This window comes from Callithrix jacchus, chromosome 2, assembly GCF_049354715.1.
Source record: "Callithrix jacchus isolate 240 chromosome 2, calJac240_pri, whole genome shotgun sequence".
NCBI lineage: Eukaryota > Metazoa > Chordata > Mammalia > Primates > Cebidae > Callithrix > Callithrix jacchus.
This window is the reverse complement of record NC_133503.1, coordinates 81,616,296-81,635,141: the sequence shown is the minus strand read 5'-3', so window position 1 is coordinate 81,635,141 and position 18,846 is coordinate 81,616,296. Positions and strand designations below refer to the sequence as shown.

Genomic DNA, 18,846 nt, shown 5'->3' with positions numbered 1-18,846 from the left:
TAGCAATGAGTGGAATTTCATTAATCTTTTTAGACTCCTCTTTAATCAAATAAATTACGGGAAATAACAGCCCAGTTTAAAAGAATGTTTGTATAGGGAGCAGAAATATTGGATCATAAATCTTTATAATTTCTCTCATAAAAACATATACATGAAACATGTACAAACCATTTTCTGACTGTACCAATGTGCTTGCTGGCTTCTGTGTTCAGAGTGAAGTCATGATTTGTACAAGATGGTGCTGTAGGCCCCCTTGATTCCCTCACCTATTATCTTGGGCTACTGCCTGATTCTAATAGAGCCACATGTATCTTGTCTCAGGGGGTTATATTGTCCATTGGCTGAAACTAGGTATTCTGGTTTATTTTATTTTATTCTCTTTTTTTTTTTTTTTTGAGACAAGAATCTTGCTCTTTCATCTAGGCTGGAGTGCAGTGGCATAATCTCGACTGACTGCAGCCTCCAACTCATGAGTTCAAGTGATTCTCCTGCCTCAGCCTTCTGAGCAGCTGGGACTACTGGAGCCTGCCCATCATGCTTGGCTAAATTTTGTATTGTTAGTAGAGGCAGGGTTTCATCGTGTGGGCCAGGCTGGTTTCAGACTCCTGACCTCAAATGATCTACTCACCACAGCCTCCCAAAGTCCTTGGATTACAAATGTGAGCCACCACGCCCAGCCTGTTGTGGTTTTTTTTTTATAATTCAGTTTCTTTCATGGCTGTATCTGATATCTTATTGTTTGTGACTGTGTTAAAGAACTTTTTAAAACACTTGAAAATTTCCTCATGTCAGAATTTCCCTCCAAAAGCTGATCACTCTCTTTCCTTCTTTGATCAAAGTATTTTTATAATTCATACACGACCTAGTTAATTTTTAATGAGTTTGAACATTTATGCCTATAGCCTGGATAAAATTAAGTGTTCTTGAGTTGGATAAAACTTATAAAGGGCAAAAGTAAAAAGATAATAATATTTATCTTAGTTATAAAGACTATCCCAGTAGGACAAATAGTAGAGGTTAAAAGAACAAAACTCTTGCTCCATAGATGAATGATGTCATCTTAAAATTCTGTGAAAATCAAATGTACTAAGCACTACTTTTGCATAAAACTAGGGGAGGCAGGTAACTTATAAAGAAAATCTAAATTTTAATGGAATTGATTTGAACTCGATGTTAGTATATAATTGGAAATTTCTGTTCATACATTAAACAGCGACTTAAAAAAAAAACTTATGTGGTAAAATCAGTTATTACATAAGCAGACGTACCCATGCCATGAATTAGTTTTTAGAATATTTAGACCACACCATTGTAAACATTTCTAAGACAGAAGATAATATAAGCAAAGTTAAAGGAGAAGTGAGAAATTAGGAAATATTTTTGCAACATACAAATAATTATATAAAATATGTAAAGAACCCCCAGAAATCAATAAGGAAAAAAACCTCTGAACTTTAGAATAGGCAAAGGGTAGCGTAAGGTAATTTAGAGGTGAGAAACCTGATTGACCAATAAACATGACAATATGCTAATCTTTGTAATAATAGGAAAGTACATAATAAAGAAATAAGATGTCATTTCTCACCATCAGATTGGCAATGGTTAAGAAGTCTGGCAATGGTTAAAAAGTCAAGTGTTGCCAAAGATGTGAAGGGAAGCTTCCATATACCACTTCCATGAAGGTGAATTGGCAGAGTAACTTTAGAGATCAGTTTGATTATGTCTAGAGTAGAATTGTAATGTGTGGACCATGTAATCCAGCAACTTTATATCTACTTCTTTATCATTTGCTTATATACTTTGGGGAAACATGTACTAGGAGGTAGATTATTTGCATCTTTTTAGTAGTGAAAATTTGGAAACAACTAAAAATGTCTGTGTATATGGGAAAAGGTAAATTTACTGGAGGCTGTTAATATAGTGAAATGTTACACAGCATTTTATAGTATAAAATTGAACTCCATTACTATAAGCTGGTATGTAGCATTCCATTATATTAGCAGATGTATCATTATTAATTAGCTTATAGTCCTAGCTACCGAGGAGGCCAAGGTAGGGGTATTGCTTGAGTCCAGGAGTTCAAGGCTGCGGTGAGCTAGGATCATGCCACCTCACTCCAGCCTCAGAGACAGTGTGAGATCCTGTCTCAAAAATAAATAAATAAATAAGGATAAAAAGTAAATCTCAATATCATAGTATTGGGTGAAAAACAAAAGATTCACAGCCACATAAACATTTTATGTAAAACCAATAAATATATGAAATAATTCTGTATCTTATTTTTAAATACATACACACACAGAGAGAGACTAGAAGGACATACATTAAAATGATCACAGCATTTACCTTTTGGGAAAGGGTAGGGAAAGAGTTAGGAACCCGGCACAAAGGAGCCAAATAGGACTCTATCTATCTGTCATGTTTTATTTCTTGAATTCAGTGATGAAGCAAATGTGATACAGTGCTTATAAAAAAGTTAAGACTCTGCTGTGGTTACATGAGCCTTTGTCATAGTTTTATCTGTGGTCTCCCATAGTACCATGGTTTAAACTTTTTTCTCAAGAAAACTCTATTAAATCTTTCAGACCATCCAGTTAACATTGAGGATTCTACTTTTCTTTCTGTGAGATTTTAGGGAAGTCATTGAAAGCCTCTATCCTTTAGCCTCACACATCCAGAAGGAAGATAATCAGCATTTTCACAATGGTGGTCCTGAATGTTTATCCTTTAATAGTCATCTCAAATCTTACTTCCTCCGGGAAACCTTCTCTCCCCCTCCTTTCACTCCTCTGCCCAAAGGTACATGGACATAGGTCCTCTCTGTTCCTCAGCAACGTGTGCAATCCTGTGTTTTGTAACACCTAGCGCATTCTTTTGTGATAAATATCACTGTGGGCCAGTCTCTTCCAACAGATAAAGAAATCTTAGCTATGGTACATGTCTTAGTAAGGAGCAAGTAATAAGTGTTCAATAAATAGAACTTCAAAGCCGAAGAAGATGCTTAAGAAATTTTTAACAAAAGAATAGATGATCAAAAGAATAAAAACATGACAAGACCTTTTGCATTAAGACATCTTATAAGGGCTTCTGAGGTTGTTATTATTATTCTGACATCAGTGAATGAATGTAATCCCCCCAAAATATATAATTTTAGCCTACAAGTGATAGCCTTGAGATTTTCCTGTACTACGAATAGGGTTATCAGCGTGTTGTTGTAGGAATACATCAACATTTACACTTCAGCACAACATAGAATAAATATTTCACACCACTTTTTCTGGTTCGTAATTTGAGATAAGTATACACTGAAGTTATAAAATGACAGTTTATGCTTTGAAAATTCATTTAACCAACATTTTAAAAGAAGAATAAAGCCACTGAATAAAATTAATATAAACAGCACTGGGTGGTTGTCCATGGTGATCATTGGCACTCTGTCAGCTCTCCAGAGGGGTTTTTGACATGTGAAGGACATGGGGTTTTAGTGCTTTCAGAGGATCTGGAAAATACATTTTTATTGTTCTTCTTCATGGATGGAAAAGCTTTACAAAGTTGTTTTATTTTTAAAGAGCTTGATGTTTTGAATGAGGATCTTTTCTTCTACCCTTAACAAAGGGAATGACACACCACAGCCTTGTTAGCCTGAAGCGCAAGGAATGAAATCACAGGGAGATAAAAGACCCTGAGGGAACTGAGGCTTAAGAAGAAAGGGTGTATGTTTTGGGAAGAACCATGTTTTTCTATCCTTTCAGACCATGGAAAATTATTTTGCTCTCCTCTAAAAGACACTCTTTAGAGATATTTTCTTAAAAGTGCCTTATTTGTACTTTGCCTATGTTTTAGAATATAAAGTATTGAATTTTCTTCCCCATTATTATTTCTTGCATAGTCATTGATTTTCCTATGTTTAAAGTCCCTGGGGAACATTATAGCCAAACCTCATGTAAATATATATTGTCAAGTCAGTATACCAATTTTGATGCAATCCTAATAACTGGAAATTAAAATTTTTCTTTTTTGAGACAGAGTCTCACTCTATTGCCCATGCTAGAGTGTAGTGGTGTCATCTTGGCTCAAGTGATTCTCCTGACTCAGCTTCCTGAGTACCGGGATTATAGGCGCAGACCACCATGCCTGGCTAATTTTTGTATTTTTAGTAGAGACAGGGTTTCTCCATGTTGGCCAGGCTGTTCTTGAACTCCTGACCTCAGGTGGTCCACCTGCCACAGCCTCCCAAAGTGCTGGAATTACAGGCATGAGCCACTGTGCCCCGATGACATTTAGTGTTAGTTTCTTCAAACAGTAACACTAGTGGGATTATTTATGTATTATAAGCAAACATCTCTTTCCCTCTAATAAGTTTGAGTTCCAAGATTCAATATGTTCTCCCACTATAAGTATCTAGCAGAGATTTATCTTAAAGTTCTTGACACCTATATAATTCAACAGTTAGGTCCCAAGGCTACTAAACCAAGACTTTAAAACAACAACAACAACAACCACTTGGCTGTGTGTGGTGGCTCATGACTATAATCCCTGCAGTTTGGGAGGCCCAGGCAAGAGCATTGCTTGAGGCCAGGAGTTCAAGACCAGCCTAGGCAACATAGTGAGACCTTGACTCTACAAAATATTTTTTAAAAATTGGCTGGGCATGGTAGCATGTGCTAGTATCTTCAGCTACTCTAGAGGCTGAGGTGAGAGGATCGATTGAGCTCAGGAGTTAGAGGTTACAGTGAGCTATGATTGTGCCACTGCTCTCCAGTCTAGGTAGCACAGCGAGACCCTTTCTCTAAAAACAAACAAAACAAACAATAAAAAACACGTAACCTGCTCAGTTCACCTAGGATTTGTTTATACCTAATATAGGTACACAGAACTGGGCATTTCTGTTGCTATCTTATTTACAGTTCAAAATGCATTTCAAGGTTACTTCTGTTGTCTTAGTTGGTGAACCATGGACATAGATAAACTGAAGAAAAATCAAGGCCTTGAGATTATCTGGTGCCTACCAATTTGGCAATATTCTCCAGATTTTATTTACGACATCTTTTTATGCTAAAGTGGGAATTACTAAGAAAGTCAGGTTTTTGTTTATTTCTCCTTTTATATTTCTGAACCCCATATGCAAGCCTATACCTCTGGACATACGGTCATCAGCAAGTAGGAAATGTCTAAACCCCAGTTTTTAATTGGCAGTGAAGACTAAGTGTGAAGTAGTTCTGGGTTTCCTTGCAGGCCTGAACTCACTCTGGTTGTCTTTGTAAAAATGAATGAAACGTCCAAGGCTTACTTTTTTCTTTACAGATTTACTGGGCAATTTTATTTTTGAAATTTCACATTGTGAGCACCAAGTTGTCCTTTCTGGCATGAATGATTCATGCAAGACAAACAAATAATACAAACCAAGGTCAGGGATGTTATTGCAGCTTCATATACAGCTGGAGGATGTTTTTCTAGGGCATTCTTTTTGCTGGGTTGGGACATCCCAGTGTGCAAATCATGGAATAAAATATCTGCTGTTACTAGATCTGTGCAGTGTCACACATAACTAAAGTACTTTTTGTGTAATTTTAATTTAACAAAATTAAACAAAAAGTGTTTAATTTTAATTTAACAAAAAGTTTTTGTGTGTTCCACCATCTTCATTTTACAAAAAATAAAGGTTCGGGACTTGCCCAAGGTTCCATAGCAGTGAATTGGCCGTGGGCCAGCTAGGGCCCAGATCTAGTCAATGTAGGGTCTGCAGTCCCTCCTCATGCCAGCTAGTAATTGAGGAATTTTGTAACAAGGTGAACATGATGGTAAATGTCACTTTTTTCTTGAAGGACAAAATGAGTTCATCTATTTTTATCAGTTGCTTGGTTGGTTGCTGATGGAGTCCTTTGTAAGAGACAGTGTATTAATGTACCCTCCTTCCTCCAGAACGCCTCTCTATTTAACAATTCTGTTTATCTCTAATCATGCTCCCTTTCTTGTTCTTTGTCTACATGTAGACAAGAGATTTGCTAGATTGTCTCCATGTGTTCAAAGACTTTTTCTAATGTCTTGTATTTTGTTGATACCTGTGTGATTATGGACATGATAGGATATTCCTTATCAAAACTATTCTGATGAACCTGCTGCTACAACTTGAAGCCTGGGAACTGTCATTTTAAGCAAACAACTATTATTCCTCAGACAAACAGTTGTGAGACATTTGTTCTAGAATGTACCCCTTTGAAAACCAGGAGTTAATCTGCACTAATTCCGGTTTTGTAATTGATGACTGTCACTTCTTGGGGTGGTCATCGTGGTATATGGGATGATTGCAGCTTTGGAGACATTACGTTGATGGATTTGGGTTGAACCCTTGCTTTTGCCACTCAAATGCCAACTGGTTTTGAACAAATTTATGTCTAAGTCCATTTTGCAAATGAAAATATTGGAATAATTATACCTAACTCATTGAGTTATTGTGATGTTTAAATAAAATATAGCTGCATAATGTCCTTCATAATGTAATAATGCCTGGCAGATGTCAGAAACTCAATATATCAGCCTCCCCCTCCACTATCTATTTCATCTCCTTTGCATGGAAAATTGAGCTGAGGGTTTGAGGCAGGTTAAGAGAGAAGAATGTACCTTGTACCTTGTATCTTTTGTAGAGGTGGGGTTTTGTCACGTTACCCTGAGTGGTCTCCAACTCTTGAACTCAAGCAATCTGCTTACCTCAGCCTCCCAAAATGCTGAAATTACAAGCATGAGCTACCATGCCCAGCCTACATAGAATTATTATCAATTTCTAGAAGCTTTTCAAATCTGGCTATCTCCTTAATGTTATTTTTTCTCTGAGAAATGTCTTATATTCTCACTACTGAGGTAATTTCTTTCTCAGTGTCCCTAAATAATTGACTGGCCTCAAAGCCTTACTCAGTGAATCATTAATCATTTGTTGCTCTGCCTTAGAAAGAGTTCTGGTTTCATATTAGAGGAAAAATGTAATGGTGGAATATTATACTTAACCTAAACATGTGATTTCAGTCTTCAGGAGCAGAATGGCCTCATGTAAAGCCTTGACTTTTTGTGTGCAGAAAGTCTTGGGTTTGAATACTGATGCCACCACTGACTAGTTTTTGGACATTTAACCTAAATATTCTAATCCAAAATATCCTCTATGTGCTTTTCATAATTGTTACGAGGACTAGAAATAGGTGTAATCCAGTTAGAATGGCTACTATTAAAAAGCCAAAAAATAACAGATGCTGGCAAGATTGCGGAAAAAAGGGAAAACCCTGTTGGTGGGAGTGTAAATTAGTTCAATTGTTGTGGAAGACAGTGTGATGATTCCTCAAAGAGCTGAAAGCAGAATGACCATTTGACCCAGCAATCTCATTACTGGGTATATGCCCAGAGGAATATAAATCGTTTTAACATAAAGATACATGCACATAAATGTTCATTGCAGCGCTGTTCACAATAGCAAAGACACGAAATCAACCTAAATGGCCATCAATGGCAGATTGTATAAAGAAAAGATGCTACAGCTACACCATGGAATACTGTGCAGCCGTATAAAAGAATGAGATCATGTTCTTTGCAGCAACGTGGATGGAGCTGGAGGCCATTATCCTTAGCAAACTAAAGCAGGAAGAGAAAACCAAATACTGTATGTTTTCATTTATGAATGGGAGCTAAATATTGAGAACACATGGACACATAAAGAGGAACAACAGACACTGGGGCCTATAAGCAGGTGGGGGGTGGGAGGAGAGAGAGGATCAGAAAAAGTAACTATTAGATACTAGGCTTAGTACTTGGGTGATAGAATAATCTGTACAACAAACCCGCATGACATGAGTTTGCCTGTGTAACAAACCTGCATATATACCACTTTTTAAAGAAGAGGTATGTAAAGCATAGAGCACAGAACCTGGCATGATGTAAATGCCCAGCAGATAGAACCATTTAAAAAACCTTACTGCTTGCTTTTCTTTTACTGCCAAAAAGGATACACATTTACTGTAAAACATTTAGAAAACCTGGTTAAACCAAATGAATAAAAGAATAATCATGCATAATCTCAAGACCCAGAGATACCCAATGATGACATTTCACTGTACCTCGGTCTCTCATTTTAACCTTTTCCCCTCTTTTCCCCAGATATTCATTTCAACCATATGCAATTGCTGATATTTGACCATCTTTACCTAAATTAATAACAGTTTCTTCTGGTTCATTCTGATGTATTACTAAAATCGGATTATATGGCACATTGTTTCCTGTTTGTTTTTGAGACGGAGTCCCACTCTGTCTTCCAGGTTGGAGTGCAGTGGAGCAATCATGACTCACTGCAGTCTCAACCTCCTGTGCTCAAGTGATCCTGCCACCTTAGCTTCCTGAGTAGCTGAGACTACAGTGCAAGCCACCACAGTGGGCTAATTCTTGTATGTTTTTGTAGATGTGGTGGGGGTCTTTCTGTGTTGACCAGGCTGGTCTCTAACTCCTGACCTCAAATGCTCCTCCTGTTTCAGCCTCCCAAAGTGCTGGGATCACAGGCATGAGCTACTGTGCCTGGCCTATTTAAAATCTACTTTTTACAATTATAATATCATAAATATTGTTCCAGTTCATAAAACCTTCTTCTGTGAAATCATTTAATTAATAGATAGTATTCCATTGTATGACTGTACCAAAATTTTTGCACTAGTTTCCTATTCCTGGAAAACTAGGTTGTTTTCAATGTATTGTTATTATGATCAGTGCTAGGATAAACATCCTTAGAGCTTTGAGAGTGGAATGCAGTGGTTTAGAACATGGACTCTGGAGGCAGGAGGTCTGTGCTTCACCCCTCGCTACCTACATAACTTTGAGCAAGTCACCTGGATCTCAATTTCTTCAACTACAGAATAGGGACAGCAATAGCACCTATTTCATAGGGTCACTATGAGAGTTAATCTATCACAAGTGCTTGGAACAGTGTCTGTGGGCATACTGAGGTATTATTAATGAGTTAGCTATTTATCTTTTATGAATGGTTGTCTATATGTGTGTACACACACACACACACACACACACACACACACACACACATTTATTTCTTTGGGAAGAAATCCCAAAAGAAGAATTTATAGCAGGCCGGGTGCGGTGGCTCAAGCCTGTAATCCCAGCACTTTGGGAGGCCGAGACGGGTGGATCACGAGGTCAAGAGATCGAAACCATCCTGGTCAGCATGGTGAAACCCCGTCTCTACTAAAAATACAAAAAATTAGCTGGGCATGGTGGCGTGTGCCTGTAATCCCAGCTACTCGGGAGGCTGAGGCAGGAGAATTGCTTGAACCCAGGAGGCGGAGGTTATGGTGAGCCGAGATCGCGCCATTGCACTCCAGCCTGGGTAACAAGAGTGAAACTCCGTCTCAAGAAAAAAAAAAAAAGAAGAAGAATTTATGGTAAAGGGACTTTATTACACTTTGCCAGACTAATCTCTAAAAAGGATGTGATCATCTACTGTCCTGTAATACTACATAGGAGTGCCGGTTTCCAGCTGGGTGCACTATCGCATTCCTGTAATTCCAGCACTTTGGGAGGCCAAGGTGAGCATACTGCTTGAGCTCAGGAGTTCATGACCAGCCTGGGCAACATGATGAAACCTAATCTCTACCAAAAATACAAAAAATTAGCTGGTCATGATGGTGCACGTCTGTAGTCCCAGCTACACAGGGTGGGAGGATCACTTGAGCTCAGGGAAGGTTAAGGCTGCAGTGAGCCAAGATTGCGCCACTGCACTCCAGCCTGGGTGACAGAGTGAGACTTGTCCCAAACAAAACAAAACAAAATGAAGAGAATTCTGGTTTCCACACAAAAGGAGAGGTTGCCATTATTTCCGTAAGTATCAGTCTCAACATTATTATGACTCAGGGTGCACAGTTTTTCACCTCTGAAATCAGAATAAGTCTGTCAAACAGATGACTGTCATACATGTACAAAACCTTCTGTTGACTCTGCTGAAATCAAGAGAGTGTCATTGTGTCCTAACATCTATGAAATTCACTTTCATTTGGGAATTACAGAACAAGGCAAACATATATAAAGATTATGAACTAGTTGTCAGGCACAGTGGCTCACACTAATCCCAACACTTTGGGAGGCCAAGGCTGGAGGATCTCTTGAGGCCTGGAGTTCAAGAACAGCCTGGGCAACATAGTGAGACCCCTGTCTCTGCAAAAAGTAAAATAAAGAAAAATGATCATCTAAGTGCAAAGTGGATGGCATGGAAAATAAATAATGCCGTTTTCAGAGAGCATCTCGGATCAGTTCTCAAAAGTGTGCCTAAGGATGGAGTTTCCTGGGCTGCACTTGGAAGGCTGGGGAGTACTGAGGGAGTGAGAGCGCAGGCCTACTGACTCTCCATAGTTATTTCTACTTCTTTTTGTTATGTGTAGAGCTGTGAAAGATGATAATGGCCATAGCACAATAGCAGAGAGAATCAAGTTGGCATTCTTAGCCTTTTGGCTGATGCATGTATCATTCTCTCTGAATGTAGTAGCTCCTGCAACCCCTGGACCTCTCACACCAACTTCCTACTTAACAATCCTCTACCCTTTACCTAAATGTGGCACACCAGGCTTTTCGGTCTGGTCTCAGTCTAGGCATCAGTTTAGCTGGGAAGCCTTTCCTGATATACCAACACTGGTTAAGTACCATCTCCTTCCATTGTACCTAATCTATCCCCTAACCTTATTACTTACTACTCAGTATTGTATTGCCTCAGACTTGATGTCTCTGTCATTAAATGGAAAACTTCTAGAAGCCTGTACTCTTTATTTTCCTTTGAATCCCAGTGTAGCGCCACGTCTGACACAGGCAGGTACTTAAAAAATACCATTTGAATGAACTTCAGTACCCAGCCCATGAATGTAACCTTATGGCTATAACTTCCAATACCCCAGTATTGGATCTTCCCAAGACAATAGACTCACATTGGAATCCTTATGGATATAACTTTAATGGAATGGCTATAACTTTAATGGAATCCCTATGGCTATAACTTTAATGGAATCCCTATGGCTATAACTTTAATGGAAGTTATAGCCATAAGGATTCCAATGGGAGTCTATTGTCTTGGGAAGACCCAGTTCTCTACTAGTTTTCACTGAAGGATTGGAGCTTGAATTATATACTTCTGATAGTACCCAGTAGTTTAAACTTGTTTTCCAACTTATGAGAGCTTATTAGAGCAAGCTGTCTGTGCCTGTCTGAGACTCTCATTAAGCCATTTCATGAAATATATGCATGAATCTGGGCACCTTGCATCTGAGAGCCCATTTCCAGTGGTTAGCACAGGAAGAACTGAAACCAGAGGCTGAAAATGAGTCGGCACTTGCTCACTAGCATTTAGGTCCCTTTCAGTTGAATCAGAAATAACTTTTTGTTCCTTTACCTCTTTTTTTAAAAATTATAATACTTAAGCTATTTTCATGTTAACTATATAGTTTCTAAGTTGTTAGTGGGAATAGCCAAACAGTCACTTTCTCCTGTGGAGTGAAAGAAACTCTTTGCCCTGTAAGATTAGAGTGAGGTGTTAAGGAAAAGATGTCAGATAGTTTGAGTTCATACTCTCTCCAAGCTGTCTCTCCAAACATGGTACTTGAATTCAGGATAACGGATCAAGTTCTGCGCTAACATAAGGAACAGATTCTGCCTCTAGTCTAGACAAAGTCAGTGTAGCCTAGTAGTGATCAGGGATGAAAGCTGGCTTATGTGCTGTAGACTGTGTAACTCACTGGGATACATTTAAAAATGGATGCATTGAAGTGGTTAAATATGATAAATGAAAAAAGGAAAGGAAGTCGCAGTAATATCTGAATTCAACCCAGGTTTCTGTGTCCTACTTGTTCCACTTCCTATTTGTCTGTAACTTCGGCATGTGGATTTTTTTCCTGAATAGACCATGTCGATGTACGGTATTCACATTGTGAGGTCCATGGTTTAGTGGCATTTTAGGAAAATACAGCCCAAAGTGGGGAAGCTATCACTTGAAAGCATGCCATTGTGCTTAGATATAGCCAGGAAATTAACCGTGTCCGCCTGATAATATTTCTTTAAAAGCCTGAAACCCATTTTTTCATGCTGACAGTTATCAATTTCTGCTATAAACTCATTTCTATCATGATAAGATATCTTCAAAGTTTTTTTTTTTTTTGTCTAATCCTAAGAAAACAGAGCTGGTATCTGCCTGACTGCTGCAACGGGAGAGAAGTTGTTGAATGGGGTGTAGAACAGGGTTATGAAGAAAACAGTCCCATTTCCTCAATTCTGCTACTTCTTCCTGCCACTCTCTTGTTATGTAAAACATGTTCTGTAAAGCATATGTGCTTGGGATCACAGTGACCACAGTGTCATGTGGGGAAAACTCTGTAGGAACTCACCTGATGTTTTAAAGTGCTTTTTGACGTGATCTTGCTGTTTTTATCAAGGTAATTTTATCAGGTAAAATTTCTGTTTTGTCAATTAACTAATTCTCCACTGAACATAAGGAGTTGACAAATATTTAATTAATTATCTGAAGCTCCTGGAAGTTAAGAGGGGCATGGAAACTTTGGAGAGCATTCAGCAAAGGGATAAATGAAATTGAAGGAACTTTTTGAAAATAAGTAAAAGTGTCGGAGTTGTAGTATTTAGAGAAGAGCAGGCCAAGCTGCATTCACATTTGTGAATAAGGTCATTTATAATAAAGAGGATACTGGTTGACAAGTTTACTATATTATGAAAAAGTCATGAGAACAAAAGGATTAAATAAGGTAATGGATCTGGCTCACATGGAATGATTTCTTACTCTTGAGAATTGATGAACCAAGTAACAAGTTACAAAGGCCCATGTAATTTATTTTGGAGGCCCTTAAAAACAGGATAGAGTCTTTTCTACCTGGGATAGCTGAGAGGATCAAAAGGAACATACCATGTAATTTCCTTGAAGATTTTTTTCTTTTAAGATCCTAGATTAAAAGAATTACAGTGGAAAAAAGATTCATTGTCCATATCCATAGGCAACAAAAGAAACAACTCATATAAATAACAATTAGGCTTCAATCTCATTTTGGAACTACTACCTAATCTTATTTTGTGGAAGAAGATTGTGAGTTCTTAGGTAATTGCTTTCTTGATCTGCTTTAGGTTCAATAATTCTCTCTCATTGTTTTTAATTGTGTTAAAATGCATTTATTAAAGTACTTATGAGGCCAAAGCCATACTGATTAAAAACAGAATTATTTATTTAAACCTTTTAATATTATGAAATCAAAGGTAGAGTCTAATATTGGAAGACGGATTCAGTACTTCTGATGAGTTGTTTGCCTTGCACCTACAGTTTTTTTCCTTTGAACAATTTATTCCAGATCTGTTGGAGTTACAAAATTTTTACAAAATGAAACTTTTTTAAATCATAAAAGCAATTTATTCTAAGAGCTCTAGGCAGGGTGCTTCTTCTTCAAGTGGTTTTTATAGCATCTAATAAATAAATAAGTATACTGCTGGCTCGGCAATACATATTAAGAGTAGATTTTGTTTATCATCACCCTGTGTAATTTTTTAGAATGTTTGGAATTAAAGTTGTTTTCCTTCCCTGCTCCCCTTCTCTACTCACTGACTTTGTATTGCAGTCACTCTTTCTTTTCTTTGGAACTGCACTTTAAGTATATCTCTCAAATGCTATTTTCTTCTTTTGTCTTTTACCTGGTTTTGTTTGCCTGTTATCTTTTTATTTAATGTGCATCCTTCAGCTTCAGGCTTGTCTTATTTTTTAAATAGGTCGGTATATTTAAACATATTTGTTCATTTTTTCTGCCCCTTTTTTTTGTAGGTAATTCAGATTACCTTCCAATCACAGATGTTTTGACTGATATCTTAAAAGTGGATCAGTATTTTCCTTTTTAGAGTGCTCTGGCCCAGACCTGTAGCAGGGTCAGCCCACTCCCCAGTACCTTTGCCTCTGGGTCCCCTCTCCCTTTTCACTGTCACTGCCTGTGACAGTGATCTGGACTATTGCCATTTTTCCTGCTCCATCTCTCTGCCTCTCATTGTCAGCTCCTTCCACACACCTAGTAGAAGGCAAATCTGTGCTCTCCCTTCTTGCTTAAAATCTTTCACTACCAATCCCTTGTTCATAAGATGCAATAGAAACCCCTTTAAAAGTCCCTGCATGAATTGATCATTCCCATCTTCCCGGCCAGCCTTCTCTCCTTGCAGAACTCCTGAGCTCTTCCATAGCCCATTTCTCTAGCCACATCAAACTCCACACTCTGGATGCAGAAAACAGGCTGAGTAAAGGCATGGAGACTTTTTATTTATTTTGTGACATGATTGTCAATGAAGTGATAGTTATGCAACGGAGTGATAGGAGGTGGCCCAGTTGGTGCTGAGCATCAGTTTGTGAAGCATTGCCATGGTTGGGGTCAGGGCCCTGATGCCCAGCTAATGAAAGGCAATGAGACATCACCAAGCCATTCTCCCCAAGAGGAGAAGAAATTTGGTTCTCCCTTACCCACACCCATGCTCTGATATCCTCCACTATTTCTCTCCCCAACCTCAGCCTGCGATGGTGATCACTGGGGTCCCCACTGCACTAGCCGGTGCCAGTGCAAAAATGGGGCTCTGTGCAACCCCATCACCGGGGCTTGCCACTGCGCTGCAGGCTTCCGGGGCTGGCGCTGTGAGAACCGTTGTAAGCAGGGCACCTACGGTAACGACTGTCACCAGAGATGCCAGTGCCAGAATGGAGCCACCTGCGACCATGTCACGGGGGAATGCCGCTGCCCACCAGGATATACTGGAGCCTTGTAAGTCACATGCTACCCAGCAGCGGAGCAGAGCCCACCCGCCCTCTCCATTCATGCTGCTGCTGTCATCATATTTCTTGTGCCTCGGTTTGCATTGCTGAAGAGTTACTGATGGGTCTAGACTGCAGGCGCAGATACAGAGGTCAGCAGTGATGGCCACTAGGTGCTGCTGCTGTTTGGCCCTTGGACATCAGAGCCCAGCCTGAATCTAAGGGCCAGCTTCCATGCTTTCCTTTTAGCAAGGCAAAGAGAGAGAGGACTACTCAGGATGTTGAGTTGAATGGCACTATTTAGGGGTTGTTGGGCATATTTGGGATTCTGTTTGGATCTCCCAACATTATGCTCATTTATACTCCTGGGTGTTAAATGTCCATGTTGTTTTGCTCTTTGTGGCAATTAATTAGCTGAGGAAAGTTTTGTGGGTTCAGTGCATTAGAAGAGAAAGGAGAAAGGTGTTAAAAAATAGTTCATAATAAAAGATTAACTCTTAGGGATAAATATGTTACTAAATGCCCATGGATACATACTGCTGTGTGAATGTGAAGATATATGTATTGTGTCTATGTAGATTATATGTACACACATAGTTTAATTCTTTCTGAGGAACATTCAAGCAACTGCTTAACCTCCACTGTCTTTATTTTGCGGGAGGGGCATTCTTTAGTTCACTTCCATTCAGAAACAGAATTAAGAGGCAGAAGTTGCTAAAAAAAAAAAAAGTAAGAGAAAAATCCCGTTCCCTTACTGAGAAAATTACATTTATAAATCACAGAACAAAAACTTGAAGAAACAAAGTGCAGCTGATTAGGTAAACACTTCCTGCCGACAGTGTTAAAAGTCTTTAGAGTGGAGCTAAAGAAAAAAATTGCATTAGCCTAGAAAGCCCTGATTGTCAGAAGAATTGATGATTGTCTCAAACTATTTAATTGTTAATATTGCTTTTATGGGTTTTCATCCAAGCCACAATTGAGTAGGGCTCTGGGAAACTTGGAGCGATTTCCCAGAAGAGCAGGAAAGACAAAGGCTTAGAGAAGAAGGGCCATGCGACACGCAGTGGGGGTGACGGAAGGGAAACTTGACAGTCAGGAGGCGAGAACGCAAGAAACAGATGATAAGGAGACATGATAAGGAGATCATGTCCTTTTCAGGGACATGGATGAAGGTGGAAGCCATCATTCTCAGCAAACTAACACAGGAACAGAAAACCAAACACCGCATAAGTGGGAGTTGAACAATGAGAACACATGGATACAGGGAGGGGAACATCACACACTGGGGCCTGTCAGGGGGTGGTAGGGGGGAAGGGGAGGGATAGCATTAGGACAAATACCTAATGCATGCAGGGCTTAAAACCTAGATGATGGGTTAATAGGTGCAGCAAACCGCCATGGCACATGTACACCTATATAACAAGCCTGCACCTTCTGCATATGTATCCCGGAACTTAAAGTAAAATAAAAAGATTTTTAAAAAATGGATGATGAATAGGTACAGAAAGGGTGTGATGTGCAACATCTCAATTTTCTCTGGGAATAGAACAAACACATAAACAAAGGTAGACTTAAACTGGAGCACAAGCGCTTCATAGGAGCTACATGGAAAGTTCCTGTCACCAATGAGTGGCCAGTTTTCTTTCTCAGTGTTCTCAGATAGGACAGCTTCTCTTCAAACAGAAATGGCTTTATTAGAAAGTACCCCAAAACAAAGGGAAGGACCGGGTGACTCCCTAGAGACACTTCCAGGCAATCTGATTAATGTTCTTGATGTTAATTAATTAAATGAACAGTTATTGAACACAGAAAGCTTGTCTATTTTGGGGGACCTGGGTGCTATTGTGCCTGTGAACCTGAGGGTCATGTGTCTGGGAAATAACAGTGTCCTTTGTCACACGTTAATTCCTCAGCTGTGAGGATCTTTGTCCTCCTGGTAAACATGGTCCACAGTGCGAGCAGAGATGCCCTTGCCAAAATGGAGGAGTGTGTCATCATGTCACCGGAGAATGCTCTTGCCCGTCTGGCTGGATGGTAAGCTTCCTTCCCACCTCTCTCCCTGCCCCCACCCCAAAGTCACCCATTCCAGGATATTCAGTGAATACACATATGGGAGACTTTAGCACAAAAGAAACCTACAGCAATGGTTGAATATTCCAAAATTGGAAATACTCAAGCCATTTTAAAGCTGAAACTCTTCAGTTCTGAGAAGGCAAAAGAAGGTGATTTAGTCTTAAACTTGAAGTGCATTAATGGTTGTCATGTAAAGGGCAGTGGCCATTTGCCCTGCATTTCCCCTAAGGATAAGAGAGACAAGTATCTAGTCTCACACAACAGTCAATGCTGATAAACACTGGATTTATGTAATAATCATTTTCATAATTTTGTTCCATGAATTGCTATTGTTCTTTGGGAACATTATTCTCAGCAGTATAAGTGTCATGTGAAAAAAATCATATAAATCTGGGGATACATTGAGATAAGTCAAGTTTAGCAAGTATTGCAGGACTTTTCAGAGCCTTTAGTGTGATAATCCAAGAGGAAACCGTTCAATGTATTTTCCAAACTTTGACCAGAATACCCTTTCTTCATGTAGCAATTTCACATGCTTAGTGTTATGTAGAATACACAGTGACAATTAGTTTCAAATTAGACATCTGAAATCAGGAAATATAATAATATTGATATCATCTCTCTGAATCAGTTTGTGCATGTGTCTGCTTGAAGGCAGATGAGTGAGCAACCAGTATCTGTTTCCTTCATTAACAAACTAACAGAGCAATGGATTTTTTTCCTATCACCTTCTTTCTATGTCCATGAGCAGTTGTGAAGCTGTTCTTTCAGAGGTTACAAGGCACATAATTGCCAAGAGTCTTCTGCTCTCATTCAGCTTAACTTCTCCAAGGCTTTTCATTCTATTGATCCCCAGCCTCCCTTCCTTAATCTCTTTGCCTTCTATTTTTCTAATTATCCCCTCTTTTACCTTTCATACTAACGATCTCTTTTTTTTTTTACAATTTTTTAAAATTGCATTTTAGGTTTTGGGGTACGTGTAAAGAACGTGCAAGATTGTTGCATATGTACACACATGGCATTGTGATTTTCTGCCTTCCTCCCCTTCACATATATCTGGCATTTCTCCCCATGCTATATCTCCCCAACTCCCCATCCCCCACTGTCCCTCCCCTATTTTGCCCCAACAGACCCCAGTGTATGATGCTCCCCTCCCTGTGTCCATGTGTTCTCATTGTTCAACACCCACCTATGAATGAGAACATGCAGTGTTTGATTTTCTGTTCTTGTGTCAGTTTGCTGAGAATGATGGTTTCTAGGTTGATCCATGTCCCTGCAGAGGACATGAACTCATCGTTTTTGATGGCTGCATAATATTCCATGGTGTATATGTGCCACATTTTCCCTGTCCAGTCTGTCGTCGATGGGCATTTGGGTTGGTTCCAGGTCTTTGCTATTGTAAACTGTGCTGCAGTGCTTCTTCTACATACTACTACATTACAGGATTTTGTAGGTTTAAGTCTTGTCCTTCTCACCAAAAATCACTTGATGGTTTTCCTAGATTTTGATCGTACCTGCCCTGAGCTTCAATTTATATTTGTCACCCCAACCTTGATAACCTATAGACACAAAGCCACTGACTGTTTGGGCAATGCTGAGGCTGGAGTCTCCACAGCCAGACCTGGGAGTAGAATTGGTCTGGTATTGCCCTTTCTTGTGGCTATGGAACAAAGGAGAACTGGAGTCCACTTTTCAACGAGGGTCTAGGGAAGTAAAAGAGAGTTTAAGATGTCAAGGCCACTGGGGCAAGTATACAATAAATATCAGATCCCAGAGGGTCAGAAATGGTGAGTAGCCCAAAGTTCATTCTAGAGGCAGAGCATGGAGAAACAGCATAAGGCAATGGAGTCAGAGGAAGAGAAGAACTTTAATTGAGTGATTAAGGATGAAGACAAAGAAAAAAAGGCTATTTAAGGACTACTGAGCAGGTTTGAGCAGGCCTGGCAAAGTCAGTGTTAATAAATTTAATCCAA

The 18,846-nt window shown here is 39.2% G+C and overlaps 1 protein-coding gene across 4 annotated transcripts in view; it reads left to right on the top strand.

The window, feature by feature from the left end:
* MEGF10 (multiple EGF like domains 10) overlaps nucleotides 1–18,846 on the top strand; it is a 170,759-nt gene that overhangs the window by 93,388 nt on the left and 58,525 nt on the right. For all 4 annotated transcript variants that reach the window (XM_008991595.4, XM_035290965.3, XM_054251993.2 and 1 more), the window contains exons 6-7: nucleotides 14,564–14,810; nucleotides 16,714–16,834. In XM_008991595.4, the coding sequence (XP_008989843.4) occupies nucleotides 14,564–14,810; nucleotides 16,714–16,834 (368 nt within the window). The remainder of the gene's footprint in view (nucleotides 1–14,563; nucleotides 14,811–16,713; nucleotides 16,835–18,846) is intronic.